General features: G+C 34.6%; 2 protein-coding genes and 1 long non-coding RNA gene across 3 annotated transcripts; all 3 read left to right on the top strand.

Annotated features, from left to right (window-relative positions):
* The first annotated feature begins 250 nt into the window (after positions 1-250).
* Positions 251-3,939, top strand: LOC307155788 (uncharacterized protein). Its single transcript, XM_079866728.1, has 6 exons — positions 251-306; positions 1,040-1,141; positions 1,240-1,389; positions 1,717-1,842; positions 1,979-2,034; positions 2,256-3,939. The coding sequence occupies exons 2-6, from the start codon at positions 1,138-1,140 to the stop codon at positions 2,409-2,411; spliced, it is 492 nt and encodes a 163-aa protein (XP_079722854.1). The 5' UTR covers positions 251-306; positions 1,040-1,137; the 3' UTR covers positions 2,412-3,939.
* A 73-nt stretch (positions 3,940-4,012) lies between these two features.
* Positions 4,013-4,908, top strand: LOC307155769. The gene is made up of 3 exons (XR_013820565.1): positions 4,013-4,300; positions 4,386-4,689; positions 4,774-4,908. It is a non-coding gene; the product is annotated as an uncharacterized lncRNA (long non-coding RNA).
* A 7,846-nt stretch (positions 4,909-12,754) lies between these two features.
* On the top strand, positions 12,755-17,634 carry LOC307156447 (uncharacterized protein). Its single transcript, XM_079867795.1, has 11 exons — positions 12,755-12,829; positions 12,988-13,338; positions 13,503-13,532; positions 13,682-13,831; positions 13,970-14,004; positions 14,577-15,296; positions 15,464-15,814; positions 15,978-16,028; positions 16,129-16,275; positions 16,501-16,532; positions 17,369-17,634. Exons 1-6 carry the CDS (start codon positions 12,787-12,789, stop codon positions 14,679-14,681), a joined length of 714 nt encoding a protein of 237 aa, XP_079723921.1. The 5' UTR covers positions 12,755-12,786; the 3' UTR covers positions 14,682-15,296; positions 15,464-15,814; positions 15,978-16,028; positions 16,129-16,275; positions 16,501-16,532; positions 17,369-17,634.
* Positions 17,635-17,967: the final 333 nt, after the last annotated feature.

Below are 17,967 nucleotides of genomic sequence, written 5' to 3'. Positions count from 1 at the left end.
TTAGGGTTAGACCGCTAGGAGGCGCCTTCTGGCTCATATCTATCTGCGTCTCATATTGACGATAAAGGGTGCCATGTGCGTTTGATGCAGACGAAATGTCAACAGCGTCAGTATTATGACGCCTTGGGATGAGAACGGGCTGTCCATTCATAGGACCAGTCATGTGGAGTACATTTATGATGGATGGATGCACTTTTTTGGCCCTCAAAATTCCGTCCTCCATTCACTGCCACTTATAAAGCTAGGAAATCTCCAATTGTATTCGTCTGAAAGAAGAAAGTCATATACACCTAGGATGGCTTGAGGGTGAGTAAATCATGGGCTAATTTAAATTTTAGAGTGAACTATCCCTTTAATACTTATTTAATACTTACTATTGTATAACATATAATGTTGAAATGTTCATCATCCCTCCACTTTCACTCCACAACTTTGCTGCCGTCTTTCAAAGAACTACCCTTATGTAAAACCTTTGGTGTGATGTCCATCAGGGCAGAATTGTGGCATGAATTCTGATATGACTGTCCAGACTGAGGTTGCATTGCAAAACATCAGACCTCTATCTGATTAAGTACCACTTCATGAGTTCACCCTTACATATAATCGGATATAGAAAAGTATGCATATTTAGCGAGCTGTCTGAGGGGAGGGCTACAAGCTCAGAATTGGTCCAAACCCAGAGTAATCCCCCATCCCTTGTTGGGATAGGAATACTTTAAGAGTGATGAGTTGGGGTGGTGGAGGGATGCTGGAAAACTGTTGTGGAATAGAGGAAGGTTGGGAATATACCTCCTCTCATGCTTTTTGGGTTGATTTATCTGAACGTTCTCCTAAACGTTTTAATGTATGTATATCCTTTGAATACATATTACAGAATTATGATTTAGGACATGTTTGATGGCATTTTACTCATAATTTTGAGAGGACTGCAGTGACATTCTAGGCTATAGACTATATATTTTATTAGGTGTAAGATTTTGTAGCCTCACCCCAATGTTAAACCAAACATACTTTCACACTAATGACAGCTCTTCTTCAGATGAAAGGTGATAAGGTGGTCTATATAAGGCACTGCTCAAAGCCTCAGATCATATGCTCTAGTGAGACGCTATCTAGTAGACACTCTTCATACGCAACATGTGTAAGTTAATTTCCTTTTGAATTTATATCACTTTGTCAGTAATTGATTATTGCATGCATAATCATCTAAACAGGCCCACTCATGTTTTTTCTCTGTAGGTGAAACGGTTGTAGTAAAATGTGACTCAAGCTTTTATAATATACAAGAACATAATTACTTCATTCTTAGTATTGAAAGATCAACAGAACAGAATTTTCAATGCACACGGAGTAACCAAACCAATTGTGGATTAAGATTTCTTTTAAAAGGTAAGAAGTACTGCAGTGATTAATACTAAAATTGCATATAAAGCTGTTTTGTATTAAGCAAAAAGAAAAGAGCCTCATGTACTGTACTAGATAGGATAGCATGTCCAAAGAATACACCATGCAACACACATTAAATATGTACTTTGCACATAAATTATATATTTTTAAAGTGACGTTTTTTTCTTTGCTTTGACAATAATAATAATGATATTCAACTTTGTTTTAATATTCACTTGTTTTTGGTCATTATTTGTTTCTTGTACATTATTGATATGCTATCATTGTTTTCACCATTTACCTGACCAAAATGTTTCCTGCATGTTTTAGAAAATCAAGGTCAAAACTGGTCTTACCATGCAGTGTTTGTCTTCAATACACTCATTTTGCTCTTGAGTGGAATAGTCAACATATGTCTATGTAAAAGACTGAGAAGAACAAGTGAATTGCATGCAGGTAAATTTCCACATTGTAATGACGTTTAAATGATGTCTTTTTGAAAGGGCTCAGTTGTGGTCAGTATTTCTTGTTTTATTCCCATTATTTTCCTTGTTTTACTTTCCCGCCACAACTAAGTTTCAATATGTTTCAGGAGTTTCTGACCCATCTCCCCCAGACACACCACCCTCTGATGCCAGTTCTTCTCTTGTAAGTCAGAAGTTTTATGACTGTAGCATATACATTAACACTTTGGGAAGACACTTTATCTAATGCATTGCATTCAAGGTATACATTTTATCAGTTCCTGCATCCTCTGGAAATTGGACCCATAACCTTAGTGCTGCTAACGCTATGAACTGTTTGAGCTACAGGAACGCAGCAGATTAAGTTTCTGTGCTACAATGCTTTCCCTTTTTCTCTCCTCACAGAATCGAGTTAGTCTAGACCTGAACTACACAACCCTGCAATTTCCTGAAGACAACACAAGTAGAGAGAACTCAGCGATTGAGCGAAGAAAGACAAGAAGGAATGCAATCTACTCCAGCCTTAAATGTCATGTGCCGAACATCACTGAAGAAAGTTGAGCCATTATTTATCCTTCTCATTTTGTTTTCAAGTGATAAAAGCACAGTTGTTTAAAAAACCTATAAAGACATTTTGGGGTTACAGCATTATTTTTAATAACTACATATTTAAAGAAATAAAAATATGGTTAAAAAACAGTTCTTATCATTATTATATACATTATAGACACATTACAGACATGTCTTTACCCCTGCAATATGTATTTTCATGCTTTAGATATACTTTGTAACATTATTATTAAAATTGCATTTCTGTTTTAGGCCAGCTTAGGCCCTGATCAATATTTAATAAAATGGAAGTTAACACGCATAGTATACTTAAGATTATGCTTAGATTGTAATTCAGGAACATTAGAAACAAATGTTTGTATTTTTGTGATAATATAAATAAAGTGAATGGAGTATAATCATAATTCAAACAGGAAAACAAGAGTTTATATAAAGGCCAGATATTCTTAACAGGATAACTGAATAATAATACTTTACATTACAAATGCCTTCTTCATTTTTTTATTTAGTTTTAAAGTTGTGGTGGCCTGTTTTTTGTTCTTTATTGATAAGCTACAAACTTGAGCAAACTTTAAAAAATAGGCCACTTACTTTTCCATCCTGTCTCTGAAACCACATATGTGTCTGTCTTAGTATTTGGTTCTTGTGGGCAAGTACAAGGGTCTCTACAGCTCATTAGATATATATGTTTTTTTGCTTCTGACCCCATTGCAAGACACAGAAGAAAGCAAACCTTTCAATCATCATCATTATTATTTCTGAACCCTTCAGCTTTGAAATATTGTAATAATTTGTATATTATGAAATGTTGTGCCTTGTTTAAAATAACCAACACGATCTCCTGGCACTGCATAGGCTATATAGCACGAGTTCATGCTTTTATATGGCATGCTCTTTATACGCAAAAGTAATCTTTTACGTGCATCTGGTATGCAAAATTTACCTGTTGGGTAGAATTGGTATAGTATAGTAAAGTATAGTGCATATCATATGCACGCAAAAAAATTGTGTATCATATGTTCGCTAAAATGTGCGTATCGGATGCATGTAAAAGGTAATTTCTGCGTATAAATAGCACTCAAAATGAAAGCATGAACTTGTGCTATAGATACACAGTACCAGGAGACTGGACTCAAAAGAACATATCAGTTTTATTAAATATCGATCAGAGCCTATTTGACACCTCTTAAAAATGTATGGTGTGTAAAGTAAAATGTGTTCTAAAACCTAAAATGTTAACTTACTTTTAGCTTTTATTCTTATGGGTTATAGAATTTACATTCTTAGAATTTGTCTCTTTTCTTTTGTACAATATAAGGTTAATGATGTAAATTAGTTTAGCATGCATTATCACAATAGAATAAAAAGGCACAGCTGATGTCATTATCTATGTAAACTTAATGTAGCTTCTCTCATCCAGTATGTATGTACATTATCTACTGATAACATTAACAGTGCCTTAATAGGAATCAGTGGTTGAGGGGTCAGTGAGATCATCCTTGCTTAATAAACTTCTTTTAAATATATTTGTAATACATGGTCTTTAATTTTAACACTTTTTGTTCACTTTAAAAAAAAAAAAATCAGGTTACTTCACAGCCCATGTTATTATCCAGCCAAAACCAGTGCAAAAATTGGAGACAGTGTAACAATGGAAAGTTATTTTCTCTCTCTCTCAAAAAAAAAAAAAAACCCTCATTGTGTGGTACAAGCAGCTATTAGGAAAGGATTTGATGAAGGATGCCTCAGTGTGACTGTTGGAAATGGAACTCATCATCTGTACATTTTCCAAATGACACAAGAGGATGTAGCTACTTATTATCGTGGAGTGATTAAGACTGCACTGGATTTCAGTCCTGGAACACTTCTGATGATAACAGGTAAGTAGTATTATTACAATGCTGCAAAACTCATTCAGTCTGTTGTCTAAAAAATTGATTGTTATATTTTGTATTTATTTTTAAGGAACACATTAAAGTACAAGAAGAATTTTACAGCAACCCGATTTAAAACCTGTTCATCTTGGTGATAACATCACTCTGCAATGTACAGTTCAATTCATGGAGGACTGTGCACAAGAAAAGCTCAGGAGAATCCCTGTCTAGAATTATGGATGCTCATTTTATAATGTTTGCTGCACAGACATGTGTCCACAACTTCACAGTGAGGATCCACACACTCTCTGATACTGCTACTTACGAATGTGCGATGAATGTAGATGGAGAAATAATCTTTGGACAAGGAACTAAACTGACTATCACTGGCACAGGTGATATTGAGTGCACTGACTTTATTGAATGTTCACGAATGTTATGCTGACACTTTAATAACATTGCAATATGTGCTTTTACAGATCAGAACATTATGAATCCAGGAACTTTCATTTTGGTGTCTTCAAACATTTGGCATAGTTACGATAGCCATGGTCAAACAGCATAGAAACAAACAAACAAACAAAACTCTGTTGGTACGTGCATGTTTACCTGTATTCATTGGGTTAAATTAAGCAGCTGTCTGATCACAAGCAGTTTCTTCCACTTCTATCCTGAAGGCTGACTGAATTGAGACATCCTCCCCTACCCAAGTAAGTCTAGTTGAGTCCAGTTCATTTTTAAACTGAAAAATTTTATATCAGTAATTTCTCTAGAACATCAAGTGCCATTTTGTTGCTTAACTATATTCACTATCGCTATACATGCGTAGCTGATAAATCACAATTATTCTAATTAGCTTTTATGGGTAAGACACTGTTTTGATCTTTTTCAGTTAGTCATATTTTTAATATTTGTATACAATATTAAGCAGATGACTTATAGTATGTGAAATAATAGGCCTGTTGCATCTTCTAAGCACTGTAATACAGTAATGCATGTGTTCTCATGGTTATTTCTAATTCCTCATAAGTTTTGCTTCCATGTTCAGTAAATAAGGAGTGTGTTTTCTGTACAATACAAACTACCAGAGGTTCAACATGTTCTGGGCCTGAAATGCTCTTTCTATTTATGTTCTATTAGAATTGTGTTGTCAAATATAGCCTGTTTAATCTTTTAGGTTGCAATTTTTTTTTAAATGTTTGTGTTCTGAAGAACATCCATTCAAACCCTACTCTGTATTGGAATAAATTACAGAGAACATTTTAATCTCTGTGGAGTGTGTATGCATTTGTCATTTTTGCATAATTCAGAACTTCAACTTAAGATCATGCATGAAATAAAAGGATGAAAGGGTAGTCTTGCTCCCATGAACCAAAAACAGACAGTTTGATATTGGACAGTTTATTTCTAACAAGGAGACATTACAAACATTGGTTAAAGTTTATTTGAATGGTTTCCTTATTAGACATTCTGTTGACAATAAGTAATGCTGGACCTACATGTCAAGAGTTAAGTATCAGTAGACTGTTAGATTAGGGCCCAGGTTAGTAATAAGTTGCAGTTACTTATAGCCAGTAGAATGACTGTGCATGGGACCATCAAAAAAGTGTTAGCAGATATTAATAAGGAGACAGTCTACCCAAGCATTAAATGGCTTGTCAAATTGATTAATCCCATGAATTTGCTGTGATACAGCATGTTGATTTTTTACAGATGATCAGAGGCTGATTTCATCAACAGACTGGGCCCAGTTGCTCAAAAAAATTAATCTGGATCAGAATTATGTAGAATTTTGCATTCTCTTGGTAGAAACGTTGCATTTAATCACAAAGAGTGAATGCAAAGTTTCTTAAGGGAATACAAAACATTCACAAGAGAAAGCTAAAACATTGAAATCACTTCCCATAACCATGTCCCTTTAGGGATTCAGTTGCTCCTCATGTGACCCACAACAAAAACAAATATGCAATAAGGAATGCAAATGTTAGTAACTACTTTCGACTGGTTCATCCCTGAGGATTGTGCCATTTATGTATACAGTGATTAAAAAAAAACACACTTAAAATTAAATATATTATTTCTGTTTGATATTGACAGCTGTTTGGGAGATTATTTTATGGATATACTTTACTGTACTGAAAGGCTTAATAGGTATAATGTCTACTTATTACTTTAACGGTTAAACTAATCAAGAGCAACATTAAAATATAAATGTGTGTATATATTACATGATATAAATGTATTTTTTGACCAGGTTTAAAGTTTTATTACATTTTTGTTCCTGAATTCCAGCATTCAGCTGGGATCATGATAATCCAAATGTTTTTGGTTTTTTTTGGATCAAAAATCTTACTAAAAGTCTTACTACAAACTGACGATTTGATCCAGATCAAAATCAAGACTTTTTTTTTGTTTGTTTTTTGACCAACCCATTTTCAAGATTTGATTCAATCCAATAGCCGAAATCCGATCAGATTACTTTTGAACAACTGGGCCCTGGTCTTCCCTCTGGTCGGGATCGTCGATCTCGGAAAGCCATGGCAGACGGAGAACAGCCCTCTTTCGACATTCTTTTTGAATTCATGCAGTACCAAACAGTAACTGTGGCAATAGTGATTAAAAGAAGGACTGTTCTAACAATGGAAAGAAGAACAAAAGTCATCATCTGTTCTGTGGAATCGGCACCTGAAATAGGAAAAATTGTAGGTAAAGTATTAACACAGTAAAAGTGCCACTCCCCCCCCCCCCCCCCCAATTAATTCTTGAAAAACACACCTATAATGTCCAGTTTTGTTCCGTTCCCGAGCAGCATCTCCCCACATGCAGCAACAGCGCAGTAGTAAGTCCCAGCATCAGACAGACCAAGCTCCTTCTTAGAAACGGTGTAGACGCATCTACGTGCTGTAAAACCGGCTTCAGAGATCCAATCACACTGATCAATACTCGTTCCATGTGCCCAAATAACTCTTGGATGAGATTCTTCTGACTCATGTATGAGCCAGTACACGCTGTGGTTTCCTACACAGTTCTGATTTAAAACTGTGCACATTAGATTCACTGAATCTCCAGATTGTGATTCAATGAAAGCGTGTTGTTTTACAACAGTGTAGCTTTTCAACCCTGTATGAAAAAAGGTAATATATTCATGAAGAACACATATTAACCAATTCAAAATATATTTCATTATTGAGCAAGTTTTATGTAAGACATCATGGACTAGTCATGTATACACATTGCATTCACACATGGCATTCAGTTAATAGCTTCAGTAACTAAACTATTATAAATACTCATTATATTAAAAACAATGAAATTATAAGTAATCAAAACTATAATTACCTTCAACTATCAACTCTGTGCCTTCGACGAATTCCATTACGTTGGAATAAGCGCTTCCACAGTAGTATGTTGCAGAATCTGAGATCTGTATGTTTTTTATCACCAAATGATGCACACCCTTTTCATTCAGCACAGAGAAGCGTGAATTATTCTCGAAATTATGGTAAAACCTGGCATTACGATCATACTTGTAACTGGTGGATATGAGCCTGGGTTTCTGTCCAGGTTCATGCTTGTACCATGAGAAGTGCATGGCTATTTGGCTCTGGTAAACGCAAGGTAAATGAATTGTTTCTCCCGGTTTAGTAAACACTGGTGATTTATTCAGGTGTGTTGCAGTAAGACCTAAAAGAAACATGAAAAATAACAAGCAAAAATTGTTCAGCTTAAATAGCTAAAGTAAAAACATTTAAGTTTTGACATTAAAGACAGTTCAACTCACCAATTAGAAAGAGAAGGAAAACTCCAAAGTTGATCATATCTGGATGGATTTATCCTATTTCTAAACGAGTACAAAACAGGTGAGTGATGACTAAATGAACATCACCAGAGAAGCAATGAACGATGTGAGCGGATGTGCTGTGTTTGTCAAAAAAGTGGACATGAGTCAAACCAGTTGCCGCCGTCAGTAAAGACTGTTTACATGTGCAATTTAAATAGGTTTGAAAGAAGTATGTTTCTGGAAAAGTACTTCTAGAAAATGTAAAAGACAAAGGCAGTGTGCTAGTTGTGGTTTTCTGCTGGTCATGCGGTAACTTGACCTTCTTAAGTTCTTAAGTAAGTGTTTCTTGATCCCACCAACATCAAAACTGTGATCTGACAGCGTGTAAATGTGTGAATGTCAAGCATCTCTCTGCAATATTGTCAGGTGGGTCTGATATTAATCGATCTCCTTTTAAGAAGCTACATTAAACCATAAATGAAGAACTGAATTACACTGCTCAGATCTATAATGGCCACAACAAAAATCACTCACATGCACTAGACCGATAGCCTTGTGGCTTCACACGCACACGTGCATCACAAGACCACGAGCGTGGCATCTGCCATAAACAGTGCAGTTTCTTTGAGTGAACTGACTTTACGGTAAATATCTCAAATAGACACTGTCTTGCCAAAATTCTAGCCTGAAACATCATAACTTGAGTAATTCAAATTTCTGCATGATACCTCACTGGTCCGATGTCTGACAGCTTCATAGCAATAACTGTGAAAGTTATGTCCTGTAAAAGTTTGAATTCCTTGTTTTAAACTATCGTTTACAAGTAGCTTCATGTCTGTTCTGATGGCAAAAGTATTTTTCTGTTGTTTTCTTTCAACTCATCTTGTAAAATGTTTAAGAATTTATATGTCTGAAGTAAAATCCATATTTTCTCAGAGTTTTTAAATAAATATAAAAAAAATTGTGCAAAGAATGAATAAATGCCAATGAAAAGAAATCCATGAATGCACACATATCACCAATGCCCAGTTGTGCAAAATTCCTTTTTTAAGAATAAAATGAACCCTTTAGTGATAATAAGCATAATTATCCCTTATTTTCATTTTCTGCTTTTAAAATTCCAACAGTTGAGGACATTTGTTCCATTGTACAAAAATCTAAATCTGTCACATGTCAACTGGATCCTTTACCGATTCATTTGGTTAAAGCTGTTTTATCATTTCTTTCCTCTTTAATCACTGATATTATGCATACATCACTTCTTACTGGTACTGTCCCTACTGCACTTAAAACTGCTGTTATAACACCTAAGAAACCTGGGACAGACACAAAGAATTTTGCTAATTTTCGACCTATTTCAAATCTGCCGTTTTTGTCAAAAATCCTGGAAAAAAATTGTTGCTCTTCAGCTTCGCGAACATCTCTCTTGCAATAGTTTATATGAGCAGTTACAATCAGGGTTTCGTGCTTTTCACAGTGTTGAAACTGCACTTGTAAAGATTTCTAATGATCTATTACTAGCGGCTGATGCTGGTCTTTTATCAATACTTTACTTCTTGACCTTAGTGCAGCATTTGACACCATTTCACATCCCATTCTTTTGAGTAGGCTGGAATCTATTGGAATTACTGGTATGGCTTTAAGCTGGTTTCGTTCTTATCTCACAGATCGCATTCAATTTGTACAACTTAAACAGCTTAACTCAAAACCCACTTATGTTGTCACTGGTGTTCCCCAGGGCTCTGTTTTAGGACCTCTTCTGTTTATTATTTACCTTTTACCTATTGGCAGCATTTTTAGGAAATATGATATCCATTTTCATTGTTATGCCGACGACACCCAACTTTACCTGTCTTCTAAACCTTCTTCAAAGTTTCCCTCTTCTGCTCTTGGTGAGTGCTTAAGTGAATTAAAACATTGGTTTTCAAGTAATTTTCTAAAATTGAACAGCAGTAAAACAGAAATTCTTCTTGTTGGTTCAAAAAATACAATAAGTAAGTCGAATATTTCTTCTGTGGAAATAGATAACTGTTCTGTTCCTCTATCGAATCAGGTCAAAGGTTTGGGTGTCATTTTTGACACAACTCTGTCTTTTGAATCTCACATTAATAGAGTTACCCGTTCTGCATTCTTCCATATTCGCAATATAAATCGTCTGCGTCCTGTCCTTTCACTCAAGAGTACTGCTACGCTTGTGCATGCTCTTATAACATCAAGAATCGACTATTGTAACGCTTTGTTTTATGGGCTTCCTTCCAAATCTCTTCATAAATTACAGTTAGTACAAAATGCTGCAGCTCGAGTCATTACCAAAACTTCCACTTTTGAACACATTTCTCCTGTTTTACAGAAGTTGCATTGGCTCCCAGTTAAATTCCGTGTGAATTTTAAAATTTTACTTTTAACTTACAAAGCACTTAACAATTTGGCTCCTTCATATCTTCAAGATCTTCTTCATATACACTCCTTCCCGCACTCTAAGATCTGCTTCTGCACTTACACTTGTTCTGCCACGCACTCGGACAACTTCTATGGGGTCATGAGCTTTTGGCTATGCTGCTCCCCATTTATGGAACTCTCTTCCTGTAGAGGTTCGCAACAGTTCTAGTCTCTCAGTTTTTAAATCTCGTCTTAAAACGTATCTGTTTAGGCAGGCTTTTATGTGATTTAATGTTTGTTGCTGTAGTGGTTTGATTGTTTAATGTCTTTTTTATGAATTTCGTAAGGTGTCCTTGACTGCCATGAAAGGCGCCTTTAAATAAAATGTATTATTATTATTATTATTATTATTATTATTATTATTATGACCAATGATTTCTTAATGTATCTTTGCAACCTTTAAAGTCAGAATGCTTGAAACAGAAGTTGCAATCTTTGATTCCCTAGTATTTAGACATATATCTTAGTGAAAACGCTTCTCAAAAAAAAAAAATAAAAAAAAAGAAAAGTAGGCCAGAACTTGATTTTGTCTGTGGGGAATTGATTGGATGGTTGTGGTTTGCTATTGGTCGATCTCATGTGAGTGACAGGTTGTCCTGCACTTGAACCAAAAAACACATCATCAGAGATGTTGGTGCAAGTGAAGCGGCAAGTTATTTTAATCAAAGATTATGAGGTCACATTATTTTATTTATTTTTTTATGTGCATGGATAAACCATTTAAATACTGTGATATTCCATAAAAAAAAAAAAAAAAAGAATTGTTGTTTTTGTAGACAAAAGGAGGGTGCTGGCTATGATTTTGAAAACCACTAGGGGGCTACAGTCAGGGATGGCAAATCTACTCAGACTTGCTAATTAGACGCTTTAACTTGAACCCACATTTGTAATACAATGGCTTGATAAAAAAAAAAAAAAAGTGCCAATAAGACTGCTCCGAAAATTATTAACATGTAATGCATACTGATAAAGGTAGGCCTACTTTCATTTGACTTGCAATGGGCATTTGGAAGCTCACATGCTGCTATAAGACCCAATGCACATCATTGACTGGAACATCATATTTAGTTCAGCAGGCTTGCAAAGTGGTCTTTAAGGCTACGTCTATATTAATCCGGATACATTTAAAAACAGCGTTTTCATTTCAAAACTCTCTCCGCCCACACTAGCGTTTTCAAGCATTTTCCAAAAGTTTCTCATCCACACTGAAAAATGGGGAAACGCTAAATTCACCTTACTGTGCATGTGTAAACCCTCGTAAAAGCTCACTGAGATGATACAGACGGAACAAGACATAATAAAGTTATCATGCAATTGTTCTGGCAGGATCATTATTTAGCAAAAAAAATATCTCACCATTCACTGACGCTGTCACGGTTCTGTTTAGTTTGTTTATTTTCAGTCACATGTTCCTTTGTTCAGTTTCCCGCCACTCTTTAGTTGTCATGGAGTTTCAATTATCATCACAGGTGTTTGTCATTATTTCTCTCATTTGCTTCGCAGCCTTTTCAGTGTTCATTTGTCTGGTCACGTCTATGTTAGAGGTTGTGTTTTGTTTGCCCGCCTGTTTGGATTGCTTTTAAAGTGGATTATTAAAGACTTTTGAAACTTGATCATCACCTTCTTGTTCTTCCTTCAACCTTGTGTGACAGATGTATCCTGATCAGTATTTATTGTGTCTATCGGTACAATATGCGTCTCATGACTAAATGTCATAGTTTTCAAATACTTCTGTTTTCACAGTCCACACTACAAAAACAGTGAAAACACCGTTTTCAAATGTATCCACTTTAGAGAGCATTTTCAAAAATCTCAGTTTTCGTTAATAAAAAAGCTGTCTCTGTGTGGACGGAAGGCCAAAACGGAGAGAAAAAGATGCATTTTCAAATGAAAATGTAGTGTGGACAAGGCCTGAGGTACACAGTGCGTTCCTTTAGGCAAATAGTGACATCACTAATCTTGTGTGCAATATGAGATGCAATAGCAGAAAAAAATAATTTACAGGCTGAAAATCATTAATATGTCTATATATATATTATTTATTGACTATTTGCAGATTTAATTCATTCAGGAAATCCCAAACATTTTCAGAGCACTGAATAAAAGAAGGCTTAACATGGGGCCTTCATCAGTACATATTTTGTATTTGATTATGTTCTCTGTAGAGAGCAATTTTTTCAGGGGTAAAAGCCACTCCTCCTTCTTATGTATAAAACACATTGATATCGCCCACTTAATTTCCTCTTCAGCTCTGGTTTGACTCAGTGCACAAATGTTACGTATTTCAACTGCAGCGTTATTGCTCTTTGGGACTGGTAAGATTTATCTACTGTAAACTACATTTCTATGATGGGAGACATGTAATAAAATCTTTGGAGAGTTATTAAAATTGGAAGAGATTTTAATGTAAAAATTATGTTTTGTGATGTACTATGGCTTTACTTCTTTTCTTTTTTCTTTTTACGTTTTTCAGGTTTTCTCCAAGTAATGTTTTCTATAGCAAGTATGAATGCTCAGCCAGGAGAAAGTGTCACTATGTGGTGTGCACATGCTATCCATGTTTCTGGAGACCTGTACTGGTTCAAACAAACAGACGGTGATGTGCCGATTACTATTGTGCACATTCTATACACTGAGAGTCTTCAGAAGGTACAGCCAAATTATTTCAACAATTTCACAAAAGACCAAATTGCCATGAATCTGTTCAGCAAAAGCACAACCCTAACAATTAAGCATGCAAGTATTTCTGATTCTGGCTTCTATTTTTGTGGAGCTACGGGATATCACATGAAATTTGGCAATGGAACCAGACTTGAAGTGAAAGGTAATCTTTTTGAATCTCAATATACTCTCATGTTTATATAATGTTTATAGCTCTTTTTCTCATTTTGTCATAAATAGCACATGTTGAAAAACACCACAGTTTAGATACCATTGTAAATGTCACAATGGTAAGTGACTCACACTGGCAAACTGTTTTCAATTCAGAGAAAAATGGCAAAGGGACCTCAAAAAAGGGTATGTTTATTATTTTACTTATTAAGTTGAAACTGCAGGTGATTAATATCTCTCTAGTAAATCGGGAAAAATAATATAAAAGATGTGTTCTTTGTGGAATCACTGATTACAATAAATATTGTAAAATTGAAATGTCCACTTTTTTACAGATGATGAGAAATCGCCTGTGTCTGAGGAGTGTTCTAGAGACATTTTCTTCATGCTGACTCTCCTATTTGGTGGCATCATTTTTTTTACATGTATTATTTCACTCCTTTTGGCGATTATCAGGCAACATAAAAGGCAGAAGCATAAAAAAGGTATAATATTTGCACATGGTTAAACAGATCAATCACAAATGAAATCACAAATATAAATATTAATCACCAATGTGGAATTCATTCTTCAAAAAATGTATTCTCAACAGCAACTGATTGACTTTTTCTGCTTTGTGACAGCCGCTGAATGTCAAACACAACAGCACGATGACAAGGTAAACTCACCGACTTCGATTATATTACAGGCTAAATAAGACTAATTCAAAATATCTCAAAGTAGAAATGAGAACAAGCAAATCTCTGTTTTAGTTCTGTTCCTTTCTAAAATCACTTTCATTGTACTCACAGTGAGACACTAATTTTCTCCCAGATCACACTGGTTTCTTTGACCCTTTTATAAAGAACAAGATGACATTAATGAATTGATTGGAAATTAATTACTGCTACGCTTCTCCATGTTGGGTAGAAATGCTTTTGATTTTGCCGACAATACATTTGCATGTGTTCTGCCATTTAGTAAATTTAGTTGTGCCAACAAACGTCAACATTTGTTGCGCATTAAAGAAAAAAAATATTTTTGTGTTGTTGGTATTAACAATTGTTTGATTCTGATTAAACAATATTATTCATAATTCTGTTGGCTATTGGACGTGAACTGTTGCTCTTTTTTTTGGCTGTATAATTTATTTTGGGCTAAAAATAAGGAAAACAGGCTTGAGAATAAAATCTAAGACATCATATGATGAGTTGGAATAGAATCTTGAAAGACATTTCTGCTTCTTTGCAGGAAAATGATTCAGTAGAATATGCTGCGGTGTATTTCTCAAACAAGAGATCCAAAACGGCAGGAAGACATACAGAGTACTCAACTGTGTACACGGACACTACTTGAAATATAAAACAACCTCAAACTTATTATTTGTTAATTAACAATGGTTTATCAACACCTGAACAATATCACAGTTTATTTTTTAATTTATTCATTATCAGAGGTCAAATGGTTAGGCAGAAAGCTGATGTTCCGACATGCTCCATCAAACCCTGGGCCTTCAGAGAATTAAAGTCAGGATAAGATCAAGTTTAACAATTTGTGGGTCAGGTAAAATGTATCATGTAAAATGTATAATATAATTCAGAAATTATCAATTAAAGACATGTTCATACATAAGTGTCAAAGATGCTTTTTAGTTCTTTTTAAATTTGATTTGGAAAAATGTATTCTCAAAAGTGCTATGGGGAAACTATGGGGAGTTAAAGCATTAAACAAAACATAACATCAATATATCTGATCAATAATGAAACTTCTTGTTTTGAATTGGCAATATGTGCTGTGAAGTTGCCTGTTGATTGACAGGTTTGTCATAGTTTGGTGTTGGCATAAGCCACACCCCCTCATATATAAATAAAGCACATTGATTTCCTCATCTTAATTCCTGGTTGGTTCTAGTCTGATTCAGTACAGCAATGGTTCATATAATCATTTCAGCGCTGCTGATCTGTGGCATGGGTAAGCATTACTGCACTATAATTGCTTCAGTCATGGAGGATAGGAATGAATAATTCTGGATTAAATGGCAAACATTAGGTGTGAGATACGCAGCATTTTTTGTGTCATCAATTTATGTCTTCTAAATATTAATATTAAGTTATTTGTTATCCCTCTGTGGGTTTTAGGTTTGCTCACAGCTACAGCATCTCAGACAACCAATCTGTCAGCTCAACCAGGAGATAATGTCACTATCTGGTGTCAACACACCTTAAATATTGGAAACAACATGCACTGGTTCAAGCAAACAAACAGTGCTGTACCTCTTACTATTGTATACATGATGTTACCTTACGAAATTGAAGTAGTGCCAACATATTTAAATGCTTTTCAACCAGACCGTCATGTGATGTCTCTGAACAGCAAAAACAGCTCCCTAAGAATTTTAGATGTGGATATTTCTGATTCTGGTCTGTACTACTGTGGTTGGCACAATCGGGTGTTCACATTTGGTGATGGAAAAAACCTGGACATTAAAGGTAATCTTTCTTTATCAACAGCATATTGTAGAGGAACTGCTTGCCCACATTATGTATGGTAGAATAATATATTTAAAAAATCTGAATTTTTTGCAAAGTACAGACATACAACCTTATGATTTCCAGACGACTCATATATTTCAATTCTTCATTTATTGCATAGAGAGGAGCGATGCGCCACTGAAAAATGAAACTAACGAAATTACAAATAAAGGTGTTTATCATCTGCCTTTCTTTAACACTCATAACATTCATAATTTCATATGCAATGATGCTTTATCTAGATTGTGTTAAATGTGATTTACTTTTAACAGATCTTAAGAGGAGTTCGATTTCTGCAAAATACTGTCCTGGAAACATCTTTTATACACTGACCTTTATTTTTGGTGGTGTTGTTGTTATTCTGATCATCATTCCTCTCACACTGTTCATTGTTAAGATCAGAAACACACAGAAAAAAGGTAACAGTACATCTATTCAGTTCAAGATATCTAATTCCAGTGTGAATGCTTTCACGTATTGGATGTGTAAATGGCAAATAACTGTGTGCTGTTAAACAATTTTATAGGATTCTGTGATATACTAAGTAATAAAAACAAATCAGCAAGTGTATTTAACAAATTATAATGGAAAACAAAATCTGGAAAAAAAAACAGCTAAATGTCTCTTTCTCTTTGTTGTCACAGATGCTGATCAGCATGTAACACAACATCATGAGGTAAACATTCTTAATATACAATTATTTGATTACACAAAAATTAAATGCAATGCATATTTCATACAGAAGTCTTCTGAGGTCTGCAGCATATATATATATATATATATATATATATATATATAAAGCATATACATATTATTGTAGTGTTGCAATTAAAGATCAGATTGACCCGTGTGCGTCTCTGCTGTTTAAAGGAGTTCAAAAATCTGAAAACTATAAACCGACTTTTCTAATATCAATGTTTTTAAATATTTCTTAAATGTCTAACATTCTTCAGGCGAAATAAAGTTTCTTGCTTGATGATCTTTTACATACGGACTGCAGACCTGCTTCTTTTTTCTGTTTAGTACTAGCCATGTTCTTTAAAAGGACTGCATGTTTGAAATATTTTTGTAAGAATCCAGATCTACAGAACAGAACATTATAACAAAATTAAATATGATTTATTCTTGAATAAAGTGGGTATAAAATATAAAGTATTTTGCATGGGTAAAATTATCATGCGTTTTATATCTGTGGGAGAACAAATCAGGAACACTTTCAGTTAAATTCCACTTTCTCTTTCCCTGACTATTTCCCGAATACCCACATTATCAGAATTAGAATTGAATAATAAAATCTACATAACGGCAGTGAATGTAATTTGATGTTACTAAGGCTATTTTATACACGTACTGTATGTATAATAACCTTTTGCCTTCGTTTTGCTAAATTTTTTGCTTCGATTTTCTTCTAAGTGCATTTGAATTTTATTTAATAAGTGAATATTATTTGAATTTAATAAGTGAAATATTACAGTAGCTCTGTTGTTAAATGCATCTTTGGTTCGGTTGCAGGAGCCTCATTCAACACTGTATGCTGCTCTACAGTTCTCAAAGCAGAAAACCAGAAGAGCAGCCAGACATGCTGAGGATACAGAAGTTGTGTATTCTGCTACTAGATAGTCCAGCAATGACACATGGTCCAATATTGTTGCCCAATGTTATGTTTACAAGCTATATTTTTATCAATACTCTAATATTTATATGCTAATGCCGTAAATTTAAAGTGTATGTGGGCTCTGCAATGTTTAATATTTTTGATACAATAAAAGTTATGAGATCATGTGAAAGTTCTACTAAGAACATTATTTTAGATCTGTGTATATATTGTATCATGGAGATATAACCAGACCCTTACAGAAGAGGCAGGGGTTGTGATGAGATCATTTCCTATACAGACCCAGACAGGAAGAAGCTGTTCAGTGCAGAATGAGACGTGTTGAGGGGAACTTCAGCGGACCAGATTGCAGAGCTAAAAAATATACACATCAAAAAATAAATTGTTATAATTACTGTATATCTGTGCACACATTTCAAAACAATGAAGTACGTTGTGAGCAGCAGCTGTATAGCCTGATCATGCTGAACATTTTGATATTACTCATGACAATTTA

Source organism: Squalius cephalus (genome assembly GCF_949319135.1).
Source record: "Squalius cephalus genome assembly, chromosome: 3".
Lineage (NCBI taxonomy): Eukaryota > Metazoa > Chordata > Actinopteri > Cypriniformes > Leuciscidae > Squalius > Squalius cephalus.
The sequence above is the reverse complement of the archived record's forward strand: the minus strand, read 5'-3'. Positions and strand labels throughout refer to the sequence as shown.